Source organism: Erpetoichthys calabaricus, chromosome 11 (genome assembly GCF_900747795.2).
Source record: "Erpetoichthys calabaricus chromosome 11, fErpCal1.3, whole genome shotgun sequence".
In the NCBI taxonomy this organism is placed as follows: Eukaryota; Metazoa; Chordata; class Cladistia; order Polypteriformes; family Polypteridae; genus Erpetoichthys; species Erpetoichthys calabaricus.
Window position 1 is genome coordinate 13,473,794 of NC_041404.2, and position 22,521 is coordinate 13,496,314.

The following is a 22,521-nucleotide window of genomic DNA, read 5'->3' on the forward strand; positions in this document are numbered from 1 at the left end:
CATTGTAATCATTATTATAACAATACTTTTTATGATTGTCCTTCTACCATGTCTGACAGAAATCAGTTTATGTTGTTTCAGAGTTTAAAAGATGATTTGTTAATTTTTCAAAACTCCTTTAATAAACACTGTGGCTGACAATGGTGTTTAACACTTTAATTTCCAGTCAATGTACTGAACACAACCAAGTGCTGGTCTCTAGCCAGGAGGTATTTAAAATTTCTTTACTTTGGTTCTCAAGCACAATAGGAGAGACACCACTGCATATATCATTTCAAGACTGAAAGAAAACTCCTTCAGCTTTGATTACAGTTGCTATTGATTCAGAAATCTAATCTTATGTGGTTGTAGTGAGGAGGCAAACCCATTTCACACACACAGGCTGCGTTAACCATCCCAGGAATGTATTTTTTCAGACTTGTCTGGATGATGCGGTTGTTTCCCAGGTTGATTGCATTTGCACATGGTCCTAGATCAGGGGAGTCAAAGTCAGATCCTGGAGTGCTACAGTGGCTGCATGGTTCCATTCCAGCTACTTTCCTAATTATTAACAAATTCCATCCATCCATTGTCCAACCCGCTGAATCCGAACACAGGGTCACGGGGTATTAACAAATTACTGCTGCTAATTGAATTCACCCTAATTTTAGCTGACATACTTTCTAAGATTCTAAACCCTTAATTATTCTTTTGTCCTTTTCCAGTAGACAAAATATAATGACACACACAGTGAGCTAACACGACCAGATAACTTGATCTCATTTGCACTTGTGTGTCCATCATACACTGTCTGCTTCAATAAAATATTTGAAAAGAAAAGAACAAAATCTCAGATAATACCGAGCTATTCTACTCCACAAACAATTTGATGGTTTTCTCAGAAAAAAAAATGTTTTAAACATCTGGTGCAGCACTATGGGAACAGTAACAAGCCAAAAAATAAATAAAAAGCCATTCAGAACCAAGACAACTGGCTTTTAAGGAATACATTAGCTGGACTAAAAATGATGGCTTTCCAGAAGCTCAATTTGAGGCAGATGAGTTAGTCTTCTGTTAATGTGCTTTGCCTCTTATTATTGATTAGCAGCTGGTTAAGGAAAAAAGAAACGATTAAGAGTTTGTAATGGCCAAAGGCAGGACAATTAAAATTATGGCAAAAGAAGGATGTTCAGTTTGTAGCAGTAATTGGTTTGTAAATAAGAAAGTAATTGAAATGAAAACGTGCAGCCACTGTGGCCATTCAAGAGCTGAGTTTGACACCCCTGATGAAGGGATAGAGATAAAGGGATAAACAGATCTCTAAAATGTCAGTGATGCATTTAGAAGATCTTGTGGCTGATTTATTTTTACTTTGTTTAGCTCTTGTATTCTTATGTTAAGGTTTATTAATATATTTTGAATAATTGATTACATTCTTATTGTATTGTACACCTTTATTAGTCAGCACTGTCTCAAGAGCATCATTGAACCAAAGTATCCATTCCACAGGCAGATTCTCCTAGACCAGTCAAGACAACAGTGATGTTTACATCTTCAAAATTCCGCTTACAGGATTGACGGACCATAGGCAGGCACGCTCACATCTTCACTACTGAATGGAATAAGACAGCTGCCAAATGCAGCCAAGTCTCTGACTTGTGGCCATTGCTTTTAGGACAGACACCAACTCCCTGAGAATGTGAACCTGACAGGCAGGTTGGAAAAAGAATGGTTGGTTGAATGGATGGATGGATGAATGGATGGATGGATAGACAGAAGAGAGATGGCAAAAGTTCCTGAAAGAGAAGCATCCTCTTCACTTTCCAGGTCAATCATTTCGAAGCATATTTTCTTTGTTGCATGTGTTGTGGGAACTGGCTCGGACACAGACAGGCAGACACGTTCATGTCACCCAACACGCGTTTATTTACAGTATTATATACAATCCTATCGTGCTCACAGACCCCAAAGACCCCAAAGTCCTGGCCTCTCAACAATGCCTCTTCTCTCTTCAGGCCGCCTCCTTGCCGTCCTCCCGACATCATCTTTCTTCCTCCCGACTCTTGTCAATGACTGGAGGGAGGCGGCCCCTTTTATACACACCCGGATGTGCTCCAGGTGCTCCCCGGCAATCTTCCACCGGTACTCCCGTGAGGCGGAAGTGTCGGATGTGTACCCGGGTGTCCCTTCTTCTCTTCCCCCCAGCACTTCCGGGTGTTGCAGAAGTGCTGGGGTCCAGGGTCCCCAAGGCATCAGGGCACCCCCTGGCGGTGGCCACGGGCCCCTATAGGGTAGAGCTTCCAAGCTCTGTACCTGTGGCCCCCAATACAACCAGGGCGGACACCCCCTCGCGTTCTGGATGAGGAATGAGCCCTCCTCCTGTCTTCCTGGGCGTCCTGGCCGGGCGTGAACCCCGTCCGGGTGCCACAACACATTCCTTGAAAAATCCTATCTCTGTACATATAAAATTCAATGTCTCTCTGTCTGTATGTCTGTCTGTCTGCTTTTCATGAGAGAACTACTTAATAGATTTAGATCGGATTTTTTTCTATAATTTGCTTCATCAACATTCTGGTTGATTTTGCGACTTCTCTCATTGCGCTATGTATCATAGCTTGCTTGCGGTACCGATTTATTTGTATGACTCTGAGAGACATGCAGCGGGCCTAGGAGAGGGGTGCGGGAAACTCATCACTCACGCAGCAGCATCGGGGTGTGTACCTTACTTCCACTTAGCTAGCAAACGAGAGAACTACTTAATGGAGTTAGATCGGGTTTTGTCTATAATTTGCTTGAACATTCTAGTTGATTTTGCGACTTCTGTTATCGTGCTAAGAATCATAGTTTGCTTGTAGGAGCAATATATTTGCGCTAATCTGAGACAGAGACTGCAGGCCGAGGGGAAGGGGAAGCGTGACGTCAGGAGTAGGGAGCCGGGTCTTCCTCAATGTCCTGTTTCACTACTGTGCTTGCAAAGTCACATGGGACAGCTAGTATGCAATAAATGACTAAAAATGATAATTTCCTTCACTTTTTCTCATTTTGTGCCTTCTGAATTCGTACATAAGCAATTCCCCAGAACAAGACTCAATTGTCATCCAACCTCCTTTTTTTTGGTTAAGTTATCGAAAGAGTGAGGAATGGTCCAGAGGTTAGTGCTATTGCTTCATTAATTTGTTGTCTTGGGTCTGAATGCTGCATCAGGTAGATTGATGGAAAATAGATGGCAAAAATCCTAAAAATGCCTTCCTCTGTGAAGTCTGTGCATTCTCCCAAATATCTGTGTGAGTTTTTCTTTGGGAACTCTTATTTTTTTCTTGTATCCCAAATACATGCATGTTAGGCATCATTTCTTGCAAACAGGCTTCAATTCTTGCAAACCTGATCTGGATTAAGAGTTATTGAGAATGTTTTGTTATCATTATGGGCATGTGTGTGAGAGTGCCCTGCACTGTACTGGCATTCTGTTCTGGGTTAAAACTAGACTCCCTAATATACTGGTCTAAGAATGGATTGGAGTTATATTGCTTTCATTTCTGGCACACTTTAGTCACTTCTGCCCTAACTGTTTAACAGAGATGCTACTGACATACAAAAATTGGCTGCATTTACAACAAGCTCTGGGCACTCCCATCATTCCATTTGTAATTCAGATCATGACCTTTCAGTAACAGAGAGCTGATTAACTATGCACTTTCTCTCAAGATTATTTACAGGAGACAGATGCTTGGGCCTCCGTTTCAGAGATCATTAGCTAATGTCCAAGCATTGCAACTGCACACCTTGACCTTTCATTTTTCATTTTCTTCCTTCAGGTGCGGAGAAGCTCAGCCTGACAGAGCCACCTTACGGAGCAGATGAAGGCTTCTTGCACAGATACGGCATGAGCTTGGGTATGTCCACCGTGTTAATTAGCTGTGCTCCCTAAATGTACACAAATACTGAAAGATGAAAGCACAAGAAAATTTCAGCCTTGATGTCTGGAGTATTTCCCAAGTACAGATATGTATGGCTGCTCCCGGACTCCAGCACTGGGGCAATGACAGGTAGCAGAGGCTAACTAGACTAAACATGAAGGCGTCTTTCATCCCTAAAGTAAAAGATACTGCAGTTTGTGCAAACTCATTAGTGAAATTGAAAATTGAGAAACTGAGAAAATGTGTTTCTCTGGCTGAGGGTAAGCTTTGAACTTTGAGCCACAGGGTGCCCGATGCACATTTTAATCTAGCAGATGTGAGAGGGTCCATGAAGATGACAACATCCTGGTGGAGAGCATGTCTCTCTTAATGTTAAACGATCAGGAAATGATTTACAATTCACAGCCCACCACCTTGGGTGAGCCTAAGACTACTATTTGCATTGAAGACAAATGTGCTAATACACTCGCTGTAACTGTGAACAGTCGGCTAATTTTCATGCCAGCTGAATAAATTTCTATGAATCCACCAGTTGGCAGCAGGGACAACAGCATCACACAAAGCAGTCCTGAATTACTCCTTATTTTTTAAGCAGAAAGAAAAAGTGAAAAAAACAAGGCTTATTTAAACATTTTTAAAAAATGTCACAATTCTTACTGTGTACAGTGCTGCCCACATAGGCATTAAAGCTTGTGCTGTTTGACATTTCTTTTTCCTTAACTTCATTTAAAATTCCTATGCCACTGAACTGGATGAAGCAGATCTGATAGTAGATGGATAGATCATTTCTAAGCAGGGAGAAGCAAAGGAAAGCACACACAACTCTTCACAAATCTATCAGGCCAGAGGCCCACAAAAGGAGATGCCTTCTCAGTTTCTGGGCTGATTATTTCTAGCTATGGGTATTTTTTGTGGCATTTTTTCATGTATGCATTTTGAGTTGTTTTCTATACACACAAACACTGGTGCAACACCCTGTCTATTGTTGTGCAAACAAAAGCCTTCCTTCTCTGTAAAGATTGATACAATACAAAAGGCTATCTTGTTGCTTTTTTCTCCCTCTTTCCTGTGGACATATCTGTCCTAAATGATAATAAAAATAATAGCAAGCTCCTCTGGAAGTCCCTCTGTAGAGCAGAGTCACCTCCTTTACACCATACTGCTCTCTAATGGCGTCCAAATGTCATAACAATGAAACACTTGTATTATCTCCCATTGATGTAAAAATAGAAAAGATACTACTTTTTAACATATGTGCTTACCTTGAATTTATTCAACAAATATATGTAAAGTTTTCCATTATCGTCTGATAGGCGTGCCTTTTATGTTACTTGGTAACTCTAAATTGGCTAAATATGACTGAGTGTGACCGTGTTTAAGAGACCCTTTAAGTAGACTGAACTGGTTTCCACCTTCCATCCAGTGCACCTGTCATTGGCACTGGACCCCTGCAAACCTACACTAAAGAACTGGGCTAAGAAATGGACACATGGATGGACATCCACCATATTTTACTTTTGCTATTCCACACATTTTCAAAGCAGCGAAAAAAAAAAAAATTCTAAAGAGCCAAGTGAGAATGAACAAATTCACAATTATGTGTACTCAGTTACAAAGCACCTTACAAATGTAGTTAAGTTACAGAAGAAAACAAATGTATAAATCAGCCAATTCTTATTGTAGTTACCAAAGCTGTAGTCTGCATATTTTAAAATATGTTACAATCTTAAAAAATGATACAATGCCTTTTTAGCACTTATTGTCATCATATATAATTTACTGCCTGATTTTTATAAAATGGTTTTAATAATCAATCCTTCCCATCAAACATTTAACAAAGAATATTACATAAGTTAGTTGATACTCAACATTATATAAGTAAGTCAGTATTGATCTGTTTGATGTAGTGCAATTATGTTTATCATCCTTTTATTTCCAGGGCTCTCTTGTCCATCACAGGGAGCTGCAGAACCTTCACGGTGACACTCGCTCATGCTGATCTGATTTAGTGATGCTGACTGACTTTGGGTTTGAATCCACTCTTGCACAGGGTGGGATGCAGACATTTTTACCTGGCCATAAGTTTAGAAAGATGTAAAGTTTTAACTCACACAGTTTCACTAGAGCCACACACCTCTAGCCGACAATGGAATCCAATTTATTAAGTTTAGTCAAAAGACTAACGTTATCTTTATCTGCTACATAAGTTATAAATTACTATATCATTTGAGTTTGATTGGCTTTACAATTGTTTGCAAAGCTTTAGTTTATATACCACTTGAAAGCAACATAAACATGATTAATAGTCATTAATAGTTACTACTGGAGTGGTGGCTCTGTGGCTGAAGGATCTGGGCTGCTAACTCAAAGCTTGCTGGTTCAAATCCCAACAGTGACAAAAGGAATACCACTCTGTTGGGTCCTTGAGCAAGGCCCTTAACCTGCAATTGCTCCAGGGGTGCTGTACAAATAGCTGACCCTGCTCTCTGGCCCCCAAAACTCTGAGAAAGTCGGGATATAGGAAAAAGAGAATTTCCCCATGGGCATTAATGCAGCATACCAAAAAAATAATATTTCATATGTAATCTCAGAGACTAATTGCCATTCCTTAGTGTGTGTTTCAGAATAAAACCTCAGAAGGTAGGCAGCTCAACTTAACGTGTGTTACACTTATTTCAAAGCTTCGCTATTAAAGAATGATCACCAAATATGAATATTAAGAATATAAACCTCAGAAGTCGAGTTTCAGCGTGTGTCGTCAGTAAAAGCAGCCATACCTTCCCAGCATTAATTACAGTGCTAGCAGGCGTATAATAATAATCCTCTTTAATAAAATCCCTTTGTGCGTCCAGGTGTCCGTGTGTGTGGGTTCTATTCAATAAGGGCGCGCACAAAAAGGCGACCTTCAAAAGGGCGACGTCAATTGGGCGCGGAGAATAAAAGCGCACATAAATAAAAGTGATCTTCAAAAGGACGACCTCAATTGAGCGCCGAAGAAAGGTGCGCGTAAATAAAGGAGCGCTTCAAAAGGATGACCTTCGGAGCGAATTAAATTAATTGTTCTTGATTATGCTAATAGACCGCATCTCGAATATCTACGTGGCATTGCACATAATCTACAGCTTCAAGTGTAACTTGCTTTCACCTTTTTATACATTCAGTCATTGCCTTAATCTAATTTTCTGTAATTTTGAAAACAACGAAATATAGAGAGCTTTTTAGTTCGTTAGAAGTAGTTCGTTAGAAGTTCATGCATTAATTAATTGGATGTTTTAATATTCTTGCTTTCACCTTTTTATACGTTCAATCATTGCCTTTATCTAATAAATTTTCTGTAATTTTGTTGCGTTTGCCTTTATTCGCTGCGCCCAATTGACGTCACCCTTTTGAAGCACTCCTTTATTTATGCGCGCAGTTATTTGGTGCTCAATTGAGGTCATCCTTTTGTAGATCGCTTTTATTTATGTGCGTTTTTATTCGCCGCGCCCAATTGAGGTCACCCTTTTGAAGGTCGCCTTTATGTGCGCGCCCTTATTGACGGATACCGTGTGTGTGTGTGTGTCTTCTAGTGAAGTGCGCATGCGCTGGGCACGGTGTGATGCGCGATATTACTGTCACAGAAAGTTACAGGCGTTTTACGGAAATACAAACCAGTATTACTGCGAGAGGAAATTAAAGGTACACAATACAGTGACACATATTACAGCCACATACAAGCCAGTATTACTGTCAGAGGAGATTAAAGGCATATTACCGACGCGCACACCTGTATTACCGCCAGAGAAAATTAAAGGTATATTACGGACGTACAAGCCAGTGGACATACAAGACAGTATTACTGTCACAGAAAATTAAAGACACACAATACACGGCGGCAGCCCACGAAGAACGGTCAGCTCAGCAAGTAAACATCAACAAAAGAAAGGCTGAAGGAAAGAAAAATACGACCAACAAAGAGAATGAGGTCAAAGTCCCTTGCCATTTAATATAGACTGTTCCTACTAATGTTTATGCACTACTGTTCTAGCGCCCGTTATTGTAACGGGCTAAATGACTAGTAGATTATAATAATTATAAGTGACAATTTATTACTAGCAAACTCAAAATTCTATAGTGTAGCAAAACAGAACGAAGATATAAAAACTACAAAATAGAGACTACTTGAAATGCACTGATAAGCATTTCAGAAGAAAAACTTTTTTTTTCTTTTTTATACATTTGAAACTTATAATGAAAAGCTAAAGTTATTCACAGATTAAAGCTCATCCAATGGGACAATGTGTGGCCAAAAAATTTTCAAAGTGTTAGCACCTATTTTCATTTTCTGCTAAGAAGTATTGATTGGGGGGTGCTGGGCACGGGGAGAGGGAGTTGCTGACACTTCAAATGTCATAAAACCCACAGTTCAACGTTGTGAAAGCAGACCTGGCTTCTGAATTATTAGTAAGTATGATTACAGGAAGATTTTACTGAGGTATAATTATTGTGTTTCACTTAGGGTCTCCCACAGACTAGGGTTCCAATTTACGTTTTACATCTGTTTTGTTCATTTTTGTTTGTTTTTCATTTATGTTAATATTACTTTTACTGATTGTTTGCATTAATCTTTGTTTTTGATTGTGTCATTGGATATAAGCCGCCCAGGTTATGTTCTAGGTGTTTTGTGGGTGGTCCCCCAAGAGATGGGGCCACCTGCCAATCACTGCCAGGAACTGCCCACCATATTTAAAATCAGAGGGTCCTCCATAGTTCCCGGTAGTTCATTTTAAACGCACTAGGAGGTTTTGTTGAGTTCTTGTGCTTTACTGTGCTTTTATGATTTTTTGGTGTTTTCTTCATAAATCCTGACCTTTTTTTAACCTATTTCTGACCATTCTTTGGCTTTGTGATTTGTCACTTTGCTTAGCTTGCCTTGTGTTTTAGACAACTCTTTGCCATTGTGCTCTTTGGAACTTCACAGTACCACTGGACAGTAACCCTTATTTTTATAAAGTTTCTGTGTTTGCCTGTTTTTTCTAGCTGGGGATTGTATATCTATATAGTATATCTAGTGGATATACTCTAGTGGATGTTACTGGAAGTGTTTTGGCATCTTTTTGGAATTTTCGTGCTTTGAAACGCAGCAACAATTCCAGAAAAATACCCAAAAAGATTTACCATAACATTAGCATCAGTCTAAGACCAAACATGCCTATGAACGTATTGCACGCGTCATAGGAATTTTTAAAATAATTCCAATGAACTATGATGACAGAAAACTGGTTGGATGTTTATTTGATTGACTGCTGGAAGGCTTTCAACAGCTGCGATTTTGGGAAGAAAGTCCATCTTATTCTAAAGTTAAATAGGCCTCACACAATAAAAGAAACTCTTTTTTTCTGTAGAAGAAGAGCAGTTTATTGCTGATGTAGTTGTAATTTTTTTATGTCACATGCTCCAACTTCCTGCAGGGGTGAACCAGCAAACTCCCCACAAAAAGAGATATTAAGAGGCAATAGATTTAATTACTGTGCCCCCGGCCATTTGACTATGTCCCAGTATTTGCATAAAACACATTTCAGAGGGAGTGCTATTATTCAGCATTTAGTATTCACATCAGACAAAGGCAATACAATGAATCATTTGATCAATTTTTACCTAATACAGAACCTTCCCTTACTTAAGTACTACTTAAAACACCATGTAAAAATGTTACATATGTTTTTTATAATTACACCAGTAATGGCGCACTGCACTGTAGTGTGCAGTGAATACACTTGACTTGAACATTTATAGTTTTCATCCTCTTTCTCTGTACTTTTAACATTAGTTTGCTCAGAGGTTGATGTGCTTGCTGCTTCCATGAGCAGCTCTTCTTTTCTCCACCCTAGCGGCCCACTTCTTCTCTTCTTTTGTCAGCATCTTTTCGTGTTAAAGCTGATTAAGTCAGTGTTTGTGTTGCAATTACTTAGTATGTTTTCCTTAATTGTTCACTTAAGCTGGCACTTAAGTCTTCAATCTGCCTCAAGAATGATTTAAGATATGAAGAGGTAGGGGACGGTGACGTTGATGAGAACGGTGTCTGTACTCATGCGCCGCACGGCTGCCCTTCTGACTGCTGCCGAGAGTTGATTCTACAATAAAATAAAATAAAAATAAAAAGAGGAATAACCTTGGAGGTCATCATCAACCAAAAGCGGATAGTAGAAGTCACGTAGTATATGTGTACCAAATTTCAGGTTAATAGTTCAAACGGTTTGCGAGCTGTACTTGATTTAAAATCCTGGACAGACAAACGAACAACCACAGTAGTGTATTATATAAGAAGATATGGCTTTTCTTAGCTAATATGCATTCTATATTTTGCCAAAATTAACTGCAACTTTATTTTATATTTCACAAACTTCTTTCATAGTGAGAGCTCTCAGAAAGCCATCTATAAATAACAGTGTAGTCAATCCATTTTTTCTGGTGAGAGTCACTGTAGAAAAGACTAATTTGAGTGAACAAGACAGCCATTTTGCCTCCAGAACTTCTCATGGAATACTTAAATACTCTTAGGATAATCCAGAGATGTATGGAAATCCCTTCAGTGTGACTTGCATCTTCTCAGTGCAGCATGCCTGAAGCACCTACTATGAGAAGAGCATAATGGCTTACTAACCATATGCCCAAACCACCTGGACTGGCTACACTCAATCCAAAGAAGCAGAAGTTCTATTTCATGGCAATTCCTTATTGCACAATTTCTTAACTTATTACAGAGTGCTCCGCAACCCTACACATGAACCTCATTTTGGTTTCTTGTATTGACAGTTATGTTATTTCAGTCACTACCTTGGGTGCTTGAAAAGTTTGTGTGAAGCCATACCAATATTTTCCTTTATCATATGTGTGCAAACCTCTCTAACATAAACAGTAATTTACCTAAAAGATAATGTGAAACAGAGAAACATGCAATTTCATGCACCTTTCACATTACAAAAGCTCCACCAATGGGATGCTTATATATGGTCTGTCATGACTGACATCAGAATATTGTGATACCTCTGACATCATCATTGTCAAACAAATTACAGCAAATTAGTTTTAAATGTTAAGTACACTGAGAGTCATGTAAACACATGCTGTATGAATTTCCCAAATTGAAATGGAAACACCTCAAGTTTAGAACTGAAAAGAACAAGCCACAATAACATGGAAAGAACACACAGACTACACACACTGTATGACACAAAATGTACACTGCATGACCAGCTGTAAGAGTAGTAACTATTGTGCTGATAAGCCCAATACCAGCAAACAACTGAAAACATCAGTTTCTACATATATACCTTTTCTTTTTGAACCAGGATTCTGTGATTTCTTTTAAAACAGGAGCATCATACTACTTGCTTCTTTTCCACAAAAAGGAAGAAGATCACATTCGCTTCTTTAGTGGAGTTTTCAAATGTAGTGCTGTCCTTTCACTCATAACTATCGCTGTACTAACTTTACCCTTCTTCCTGGAACAGTGAGGCCACATGAAGATGTCACTTTTTTTTTCATTTTTCTAAACCTGACTGGAGACTACATAGGTCACCCAGCCCCTAGTTGTCTTGTTGGTGAGCACCACTGTAAGGCCTGGATATAGGAGTGAGTTTCCTTGTTCAGAGCAAGGTTCTCTTTGATTTAAAGGGAATTAGACCTTATGGGTTGTTCTTTGTCTGGTTCCTCCCCTTAGATGTATTTATCATGGCTAACCCTTTCAGGAGTACATACCCTTAAAACATTTGAGCATTGAGAGTGACACCAGCTGTTCACAAAAAATGTTAGAGTAAGCCCAGATCAATAATTCTTTAGTTTTGTATATAATATTGCTAGCAAAATTCATGCTTTAAAAATCTGGTAGTGGACTTACTCTCACCTTTATACATTAAAAGCCTGGATGGGATAAGTAGGGGAGAATTTCAAGGTCTTACACGCCATCATTTCTAGCACTGAAACTTGGGGGTTAACCAATCTGTTATGGTCAAGAAATCTCAGTGGTTGTTTATAGGATACAAGAATTGCTTTCTACCAGTCTATTAGTGAAAGGTTTTTGACTGTCTTTGTCTTGTTTTGCTGTGGCAGTCTCTCTGTCAAGAACAAAAGCAGCTAGAGAGTGGCGTGCATCTATTCTACAAGGACTGTTTACCATCTCCCTACTGTGGATTCAATCTACTTTATCAGACAGAAGGCTAAAGACCATATCCAACTCATCACACAATTTCACTTTTGTTAAAACACTTTTTGAACAAACACCTTTATTCACTTCCCTGTCTGGTTGATGACTTGTCAATCAAAACTAAGTGCACCTAATTTGATGAAAATACTTATCAAAAACAAAATTAATAATAAATTCTTCACCTTGGAAGTTATAAATGGAGGATATCTCTACTGATATGGACTGTGTAATTTGTTAGGAATGAAGGGATGCCAGATTGTTTGATGGAAATGAAAATTATCAATCTGCAGAGGGCTGAATTCAAAGACACCCTGAAAATCAAAGTGAAAAAATTATGCGGCAGGCTAGTCCATTTTATTGAAATTTCATTGCTGCAGCTCCAAATTGTACTCAGTAGTTTGTATGGCCCCACGTGCTCATACGATGCTCCTAATGAGACGACGGATGGTGTCCTGGGGGATCGCCTCCCAGATATGGAACGGGTCATCACTGAGCTCCTGGACTGTCTGAGGTACAACCTGGTGGCGTCAGATGGACCGAAACATAATGTCCCAGAGGTGTTCTATTGGATTTAGGTCAGGCGAGTGTAGGGGCCAGTCAATGGTATCAATCTCTTCATCCTCCAGGAACAGCCTGCATACTCTCACCACATGAGGCCGGGCATTGTCATACACCAGGAGGAACCCAGGACCCACTGCACCAGCATAGGGTCTGACAATGGGTCCAAGGATTTCATCCCAATACCTAATGGCAGTCAAGGTGCCGTTGACTAGCCTGTAGAGGTCTGTGCAATCCTCCATGGATATGCCTCCCCAGACCATCACTGACCTACCACCAAACCGGTCATGTTTGGCCCTGTCCAGCTCTCCTAGAGTAACTGTCTATCTCCTGGAATCTCCTCCATGCCCTTGAGACTGTGCTGGGAGACACAGCAAACCTTCTGGCATTAGCACATATTGATGTGCCATCCTGGAGAAGTTGGACTACCTGTGCCATCTCTGTAGGTTCCAGGTATCACCTCATGCTACCAGTCTGACACTGACCATGGACAAATGCAAAATTAGTAAAAAAACAGTACGAAAAGATGAGGAGGGAAAAATGTCAGTGGCCTCCACCTGTTAAACCATTCCTGTTTTGTGGGTCATCTCATTGTTGCCCCTCTAGTGCACCTGTTGTTAATGTCATTAACATCAAAGCAGCTGCAACTGATTAACAACCCCCTCTGCTTCTTAACTGAGCACATTTGTGTTAAATTGTTTGTGTCGGGGATGTTGGGGAATAATAATTACTGTTTTTTATGCTGTATGTTTGTATTAATGTAGTGTTTATGTGAGCTCCACCAAATGAAATTCCTGCAATAAAGTATTTACTTATTACTTACTTATTTACTTATTACTTATATGGTATCATTTTTCATGCACTTCAAGTACACATGAACAGGGTGAATACAGGCCCTTGTTTAATCTGAGTCATATGATGCTTTAAGATTCCCCTGACAGACTTTACTAGAGCTGAGAATGTTTAACAATGTTTTTCAGAGGATCTGGAGAGTCTTGTGAAGCAACGTCTCTGTGAGAACGCTATACGTCTTGAGGAAGATAGTTCAGATGGAGAAACTATTGGACTTGCTGTGGGAGAAACTTTCTCGACAGGTACTCTCACCCTTTCATTTTAGGGAGAGGGTCTTATGGAAGCAAAAATATGAAAGGAAGCTGAAACAAAATATCATAAACTTTAAACATCAGTCACTATAGGGTATATAATTTAATCATCCAAAATGTATGTTTGGCTAAGGTTATGAACTTTTCATTCTGCTCCTTAAGTTAACCTGATTGATTGTCAAGATAAAAACAGGCACTGACAAAGTGTTTAGATCAAATGATTGTTGGATTTTGAGTTGGATGCTTGATTCAGATATTGAGCATACAGTATATCGTGTAATAGTCACAGTGTTTTTGAACCTACAATAGTGTGCTGTAGAAGATACTGGTTCGTGTGGATTTCTCACACTTGCTAGGATGAATTTTTCCAACATTTCTTTTGGAACATTCACTGATTAGTCAAAATGCTTTGATAGAGAGATACTAAAGGAGAATGTGCATGTTATTTTTCATCCCCAGACGTGATATTGGTGTTTTCAGTGGTGAGGCACTCAACACAGCAGCGGGATGCAGTTCTGCAGGAGGCAGCACGGACCCAACTGAGGATTTCAGAAAGCAGCAGCCAGCAGGTGGCTGAGCTATTCAAGGTGATCTGCTAGGATCTTTGCTTGTATTATGCACTAACTCTATGGTGGCATTAATGACTAACTTGTAACCTGTCTAAAAGTGAGATTAAACCTATAATCTTTGGGCTCCAAGTTAATCACTTTAGCCTTTGGGTGGTCTTGCTGCTTGCTCTACTTAAAGAATTTTTCACCCACCCAGTGGAATACAAATTACACATTCAAGTCTTGAAAGACATACAGTATGTAAATATTGAGGTATAACCAATTTAAGGTAAGCAAACTAATCCACTGTGTTTCTCTGGCTTGCAGGACCTCTCAGCCAGGCTGGTCTCCATTCACACTGAAAGAGATTGCTTTGTGATAACCTTTAAGACAGTGGAGGAAATCTGGAAATTTTCTAGCCACCTAGCTCTTGGTAAAGTGACTTCACCTTTGAACTCTCTTTCTGGCTCATATCTCTGACTATCTGTAGGGGTTTGCAAATGCACAAGAAACCCTATCCATTCTCCACAAATTACATTGACATGTGGATTTTTTGTAGAGTGATGCCATAGCATCAGCATTACTCCCAGCCAATTCTCACTTCAATGTCCCTGCATGAAAGAACAACATTGAAAAATTTTATCCAGTGTCAACAGTACAGCCAGCCAATCACCCATAAGCCTAGAGGTGAAGCTTTTAGCTCCAGTTGTCAACACGCTAAGTGGGCCACACAGTAAGAAAAAAACATGACATGTCATACTAAAATTTAATACATTACAACATGGCTTGAATAGAGACAAGAGTTTTATGGCCAGATATGAGGATTGTTTACATCTCTCAGAATGACAGACAACCTGTCTACAGATCTACATTGTTTTGAAAAAACTCATTATAAACTTCAAAAGACTTTGTTGGACAGTTATCTTATCCAAAGATCATACATTGTTCTTCTCTCTCTTGTTAAATTAACCCTAGCCTGAATGAATCTATTAATTTTTTACATTTAAAATTTCTCATTTAAAGATTTACCAATGTTGTTTCTTGTCCTAGAGTGTGTATATAAACATAGGGATCTCCAGTCTCTGTATTACATTTTGCCTGAAGAAGGGGCCTGAGTTGCCTCGAAAGCTTGCATATTGTAATCTTTTTATTTAGCCAATAAAAGGTGTCATTTTGCTTGGCTTTTCTCTAACACATAAAACAAAACATATATTTTTCACTGATGATGACATCAATATTTACTTAATAATTATTAGATTAAATCTTTATAAAAAATACACCAGTGAAGGAGAACATTAAAACAACAAGGAAATGGAACACCTTTTTACTGTTAGTAAGAACAAATCGAACCCTCTGAAACCCTGTTTGTTTAATTAATAATTAAAATAGCCTCTACAATTTACTTATTTATTTTTTATTTTTACAATTTACTTTTATTTTAAATAAAATACTTAACAAATGCTTATATGTCATTAGTGAGCTTTCTGATGCTGTTGAGAGGAAATTCATTCTTTATAGTCATGATCCAGGTGAATGATGGAAGAGTGAGGCTACTGCACTTGAGATGTGCTGGAAAATGTGAATGATTAAGCATTTTGCAGAGAAATTGTGCTTACTATGCAAATAATGTTGCCTGTATCAGTAAATATTAGAAAAAATGGTAGCAAACTAAATAGCCTTCTTTATACTGCTAACAATTATTGTGCCAACAGCTCACTTCATCTTTTAATTTTCTGACTCCTGAATACAGAATGCACCATCTCTTGAGTGCCATTATTTTTCCCTTTTTGGGCACCCCAACTACTACTTGTCTTCATTTTCCATTTCCTAGTCACTGCATATAAGAAAAAAACATACAATTATGAGAAGTCACGAGGCTTCATAAAATTTTTTAATAACCTATTTTACATGCATACAAACTGCAAGAGGCTTAACAGCCTTTACATATAATATAATTTTAGAAGATTTGCTCAACATAAACGTGCAGAAGACCAATGCAAATTATTTTTGTGTGCATGTCAGTAACGTCCTGAAGTTTGTTTGGCAGCATGTTTAAATGAGATGGGTCACAGGTTGAGAACCCCTGTTATAGACAGTGTGTTTGTGATGTGGTTAGAAAAGGATTCTTTTTTTAAAATTTATTCTGTCTTCTTTAAGGACATGGAAAATGTTATTCAATGACCAGCAAAGAACAAAATCGTGAATGGGAAGCATATAATGGAACATAACATTTGTCAACCCTATAGATTGCCTTCTTTAGCTTGGATGATTAGAAAAACTTATTTGAAAAGAGGCTGACAAGATTATCAATCCTACTCACCTAATTTTTTCAAAATAACATCAAGTCACATTTTGAGGATCCCCAAAATCCTACTATGTAGTGCACTACTTGGTAACTTAATACTCTATAGTAATTTGTGAGAAGACAAACTTTATAATGTTTCTACAAAAAAGTAACCTCTATTAAGGTCCCATTTGTATCCCCATGTTGTTGCTGAAGAATTCATTTTAAAGTATTATTCAGCATTCCCATACTAATTCCTTATGAATACTTAACCATGCCACTTCTTAATCTTCATATCCTTGAACTGAAAAGATTAATCTAACCTGAGCACTGCATTACTTGGTGTTTCTGGTCTACAGCAGCAGTGTCAGCATGAGATCCACGTTTAATGTAAGTGAGAGATGAGCCTTGTTAGGTTTTAATGTGAACCTGGTTCCTTAATTCAGGGATTCAGGGATTATTACAACTGCCTTGCCGATTCAGCTAATAGATGATTAGCAGGCTGCTGTTTCAGGAACAGTAGCAATACAACAATTTCAGAAGCCTGTGGCAGTCAAAGACACACTTTTAATTGGGCACATTACCTATAAATGTAATCAAACATGAACGCATGTATAGCACAAAGGCTTCTACTGGCATCCTTGAGGCAGGTACTAAGTTTGAATTAGCAGAGGTGAATCCAGAAACCCCATCATCTACTTGCTGGCAAGGAGAGTGACACCAATGTACTAGTCTAAACTGAAACAAAACTCAGTGATACCTGATAAACCAACTGGTGAGTCCAGTGCGTATACCCATTTGTTGTGTTATTTAGCTAATTATTTTTGTTAAACCTTACTTGACTATTTGCTCCCCTGGGTTATCCTAAAAATATTAAAGTTATATTGCAGAATCCCAGTAAGAGCTGCTCACATTCTTCTGCAATTATATACCTCTGACCACTTGGAATGCTTGAGTGTCTCCCAAGTAATCTGCCTCCCAACCTTACAGTGATCAGCACATCCCTTTCTAGATGTGACATTAACCATGATTATTACTTAGTAGGGGCAGCACAGTTCAGGACTGACTTTCTCCACCTTCACGTCTTTACTAGGTCATGTGGCACACTCTCTGGAGAACTTTCTCTTTGACCAGACGTTCTGGTTGGACACCACTCTCATCAATGATGTGAAGATCTGTGTTTCTGCTAGTGAGGAGCATCTTGCCACAATCTACCTTGGGTTACTCCTGCAGGAAGGTGAGACACTTCATTAGCATGACAATGTTTCATTTTGAACACTTAATTAAGCCTTTTTTCCCTACTCATTATATCCCACTATGGCTAATATTAGGTCTCAATTTGATATTTTTATCATAATTGAAATTATTTTCAGTTATTAGGAAGTATTTTGTACTATTTTCTTGGCCATTTTTTGTTTACAGGGCACTATTGTTTTGCGCTGCCATTATCATGATGCAACAATAGCTACAAAGTAGTCCCATGAGTTAAGCATTTACCATCATTAGGGCACTGCTGTGCTTGTTAAATACACCACCGTACTCTACTCTAACAAATACAACCATCATGCATGCATTACTTCTGCTGTTCAGATCTTGTAGTTCCTGACTCTTGATTTTTTTGTTGTACTTCAATTTCTTGGATCATGATTTTGCTCATTTGAAAGACAGAACTGCTTCTAAGTTTGGATTCTCTGCTCATCTTACTTTTTTCTTCTGCTCATCCCTATAAACTTAGTAAGCTTCCCTATGAGGCTTAGGAAAAGCATCCACCTGGAGTCTTACAGGATGAGAGGAAAATAAAGAGAAGATATCAAGGAATTAAGAGAGGAATTAGAAAAGAAAAAATACATAATGAAATGAGAAAATGCTGAATGGAAAAGGAAAGAGATGTAGAAGAGGTAGAAAAGAAGAAACAAGAGCTCTTCTTCCTCTTCCTCTTTTCCCACTTCTTTGTGGGATCGATGTTTGATAGGTTTCAGTGTGATTTTTACGGCCAGATCCCCATTTATCCTGGCTTGGGACTGCCTCCAAAATGGAGGCTGTATTAAGAGAAGAAATGAGAGCATCCTAAGAAAAGCACAGAAAGGGACAAAATGAGAGTGAAAGCATCAAGAGCAAGGAGGAGTAGAGATGGAAAAAGTGTGCAAAAAACAAAGTTGAGTGAAAGCAGGGGAAAATGAAGAGGAGACGCACTCAAAAAGGGATAAAGGGAATATAAAAATAGTAAGGTCAGGACAGAGGTGAGAATTCAGAGAAAAGAAAGTGAAGGATAGCTTTGTGAAAAAGAAGACTAGAAATAAAAGACAGATAAGAAAAATCTACAGAGATGAGAGTAAGGAGGTGTTGCTATTAGAGTTTTAAGATCTCACTTTCTGTGAGTTTATGGATTGTTTCTGTATTCCTGTAAACTTTGTTATTGTTATGACTATAAGGCCACCTTAGTGCCATTTTTCTAGATGCCACCATCTTGTGCTTATTTTGAAGGATATTGTATGATGGTGTTCATGCCAGTGATGTGCATTGTTACTAATCAGATATTGTTATGTGTTTTGTCATTTTGTTTTTCCTATTTAAAATGAAGGTGTAGCAAGAACATTATTGGTGTATTGGTATCATTTATGAAAGTGTTTCAATTTAGTAGTAAGAGTTAATTTTTAATGGTTATTCATAAAAACTTTGGTTTGATTCTTGACCAAGACTTTTGGTTTCTCACTTTGATTTGGTGCTGCATATGCTTTTCTTGTCTTGCAGTATTCAGAACATTTGCCTGTCCCTGAGCCCGTTTTTGCTCTGCCCTACCCTACCATTTGTCATTTTCCTTAGTGTTAGGTGAAGCTGCAGGGGACACCCAAAACACTTTAGTGATTGGACCTTTTGAGCGTTTCATTCAATGACTGTTTTGAGATAGAGTTTAGAAAAACAACAAAGCCTAAATATTTCATGTAGGCATCAAGGCCTACACATTTAAAAATCCTGGGGCCTAATAAAAACATTTAAGAGAGCATGGAATCAGAAAACATTACAACCCTTATTCTGAGAATAATAATACAGTTTATTTAAAAAGAATTTAAAAAAATGAACAAACAGCAACGAAGATGGTTGCATCAAAACATCCATCCATCCATCCATTTTCAAACCCGCTGAATCCGAACACAGGGTCACGGGGGTCTGCTGGAGCCAATCCCAGCCAACACAGGGCACAAGGCAGGAACCAATCCCGGGCAGGGTGCCAACCCACCGCAGTGCATCAAAACAGCAATCCAAAATTGAAGACACACCAAATGCTTAATCCAAAAATAAAAATCTGAAGACAAGAGCAATAGTCTAAAAGTCCATGAATCAAAAAAGAGAACTTAAAAATCCAGAAGAGCAAAGAGGATCCAAAGATTTTTGCTGAATGAGATAAGTATAAAAAAACAATGTTTCAGCCAAGGTATTGAAGTAACACAGGCCTTATACAGGACTGAGGATAGTCCCACAGCTGAAACTTAAGGGGGCTCCACCCCCTTAGGCTGAGAAGATAAGAAAGAATAATGACATTAATAAAAAAACTCGTAAACTTATAGAATAATTAAGGAAGAGAAAAATATTCAATGAAAAGAAATTAAATACTAAAAGAAAAGATTTTGACAAAAATATTTATATTAACAAATATTTCAAAATAAATTATAATAAACCTAACCTCCAAAAATGATGTCTCTTTACCAGTTGTCAATATAGTTCATGTTACCTCTAAATAACATCTTTCTAATATTACAAATCACAAGTTTTAAGTGTTGTGGATTTCAACAGAGTTTATAAATGGGGTAAGAAATCTGGAGAAGAAGCACAGAGAAGGTAGAATTGAGAAACAAAAAAAAAAACAAAATTTGAGGGGAAATTTGAGTGAACAATGAATGGAAGAGAAGCGGTAAAGTATAAGAGGAGAGAAGAAAGGGAAGCAAAAGCTGGTACATTCTGAGAAAAACAAACAAAAAGGTGAAAAATGAGGTGAGAAGACACAACAGAAAAAGAAACTGAGATAGAGCAATGCTGAATAAGAGAAGGTAAGATGAAAACAAAAAAGAAAAAGCAGTGGACACACCATGTGAAGAAAAAATGTGAGGCAGTGTGCAGCTCACAAACAGTCAAGATGATATAGGAAAGATAGGAGCAATAATAAGGAAATGAGGGATAGCAGAGAGGAAGGGAAAGAAGAAGGGAGTTAAAGCAAATTCAGGGAAGCACTATAATAAAGGAAGAATATAACATATAAAAAGATAAAAAAGATAGTAAACCTCTTTGGGCTTCACCTTGTCCACTCTCATAACTATTTCTGTAGCAGTACCACCTTACCACCCAAAGTAACGTTTGTGTTCATGACATTGTGTACAGACTTTATTCAGCTTTCAAGGGATGAACTTTGAATCAATTTCTGTACAGCCCTGGTTTTCCATTAACTGGTATAGAAAGGTACCCACTGGTGATATGTAGAGTAATGGAATCCTTGTTGAATAACCTGGTAATAATAATGTCCAAGACTAGTTGAAAAACTTACCGTAGTCAACAATGTGCCCCCTGGAGCCTAAAACAGACAAGTTCCAACATGGGAGTGGCTGTCCATTTTTTAAAATATTTTCTACTTTTCTCTGGATTATGTTGTATGGATTGGAATGCCACATTTCACCTTCTTCTCTATTCAGGAAGCTTCTATGCTAAAGCTCTGGTCAATACTTCAGGCCTGGGTGATGAAGACTTCAGCACCAGGAAGAATGATCTGATGTTGGTGAGGAACATTGGACTTCAGAGCCAGTGGGAGGGCATGGTGCTTTCTACTGGGCGCTGTGGCCTGGTACCTGTGGAGGCCGTGCAGCCGCTCTCCTACCCCTTCTACCAGTGAGTGCCAAGGTGCCAGGGATGTCTTTTTATTGTTTTGTCTACTTGTCATTACTTACCCTGATAGTGTCACCTGCTTCAAAATACCACTCTTTAAAACTACTAATGACAATTCCTTGTTAACTTTGGAGGGCAAAATAGATAGTCATGCTCAAAAGTCAAGGAGACTGAGTTCAAATGCAGATCTGTTCACTGTCTTTGTGACGCTTGCATGTTCTTCCAAAGTCTGTGTGGATATTCCTCTGTGTACTCTGACTTGTACAAGTTAGATTGATCGGATAATCTCTTTGAATGAGTGAGAATGTGTGCTATGATAGACTGGCACCTTCTCTAGAACTATTTCCATTTTGTACCAAGTGCTGCCAGGTTGGCTATATCTCTGTGACTCTTCACTGAGGAAAGTTCTGAAACTGATTGAACTTCTACATTCTTCTAGTTATTTAACAGACACTTTTATCTGACATGCTTTACTCATCAGCTTAAATATGGCACAATTATTTCCATATTTGTGCAGCCAACACCCTTGCACACTGACTCAGGGTCACACAGCAAATCAGTGTTTAGATTTGAATCAGCAGCCATGTGGTTTTATCCAATGACTTAGACACTAGACAACAAAACCAAATATTACATACTTACTCTGATAATGTAAAGAAAGCATTTCTTTGGCTCATATGCCTTGGAGATGGTAGCATTCCACCAATCCTTCAAAGAGTTTGCTGGAAAGCTTGAGGTGCCCTTGTTATGTCAGGCACTAGACCCCTGCTTTCAAATCAGCACTCCATACGAGGAGAAAATCACATGCTTTTAGCCTGTTTCCATTAGTGATGCTGCCAGGAATGGAAACCAAACTCTTTGCATTCTAACAAAGGAAATCACAAGTATGATTGCACCACTACATAGACAAAAATCAGTTTCACATTTCAGTTTGTTTAATATGACTGCTACACTTTCGGATTCTGGACTGGATCATGTAGCAGGATTAAAGATGGTTGGTTGTATGGTAAACAGGTTTGTCTGTTTTGAGTCAAATAAATCTTTTCCAAAAGCCTGAGCAAGAGATTCAGTGATG

The 22,521-nt window shown here is 38.6% G+C and overlaps 1 protein-coding gene across 7 annotated transcripts in view; it reads left to right on the forward strand.

Moving 5' to 3' along the window:
- The window catches only part of sh3tc2 (SH3 domain and tetratricopeptide repeats 2), a 74,496-nt gene that overhangs the window by 17,884 nt on the left and 34,091 nt on the right, over positions 1-22,521 (forward strand). For all 7 annotated transcript variants that reach the window (XR_007936229.1, XM_028812717.2, XM_051933747.1 and 4 more), the window contains exons 2-7: positions 3,795-3,872; positions 13,620-13,733; positions 14,202-14,329; positions 14,618-14,723; positions 17,668-17,811; positions 21,257-21,449. Coding sequence is in view for 6 of the 7 variants with exons in the window: in XM_051933746.1 (XP_051789706.1) it covers positions 3,795-3,872; positions 13,620-13,733; positions 14,202-14,329; positions 14,618-14,723; positions 17,668-17,811; positions 21,257-21,449 (763 nt within the window). In the remaining variant the exon portion in view is untranslated. The remainder of the gene's footprint in view (positions 1-3,794; positions 3,873-13,619; positions 13,734-14,201; positions 14,330-14,617; positions 14,724-17,667; positions 17,812-21,256; positions 21,450-22,521) is intronic.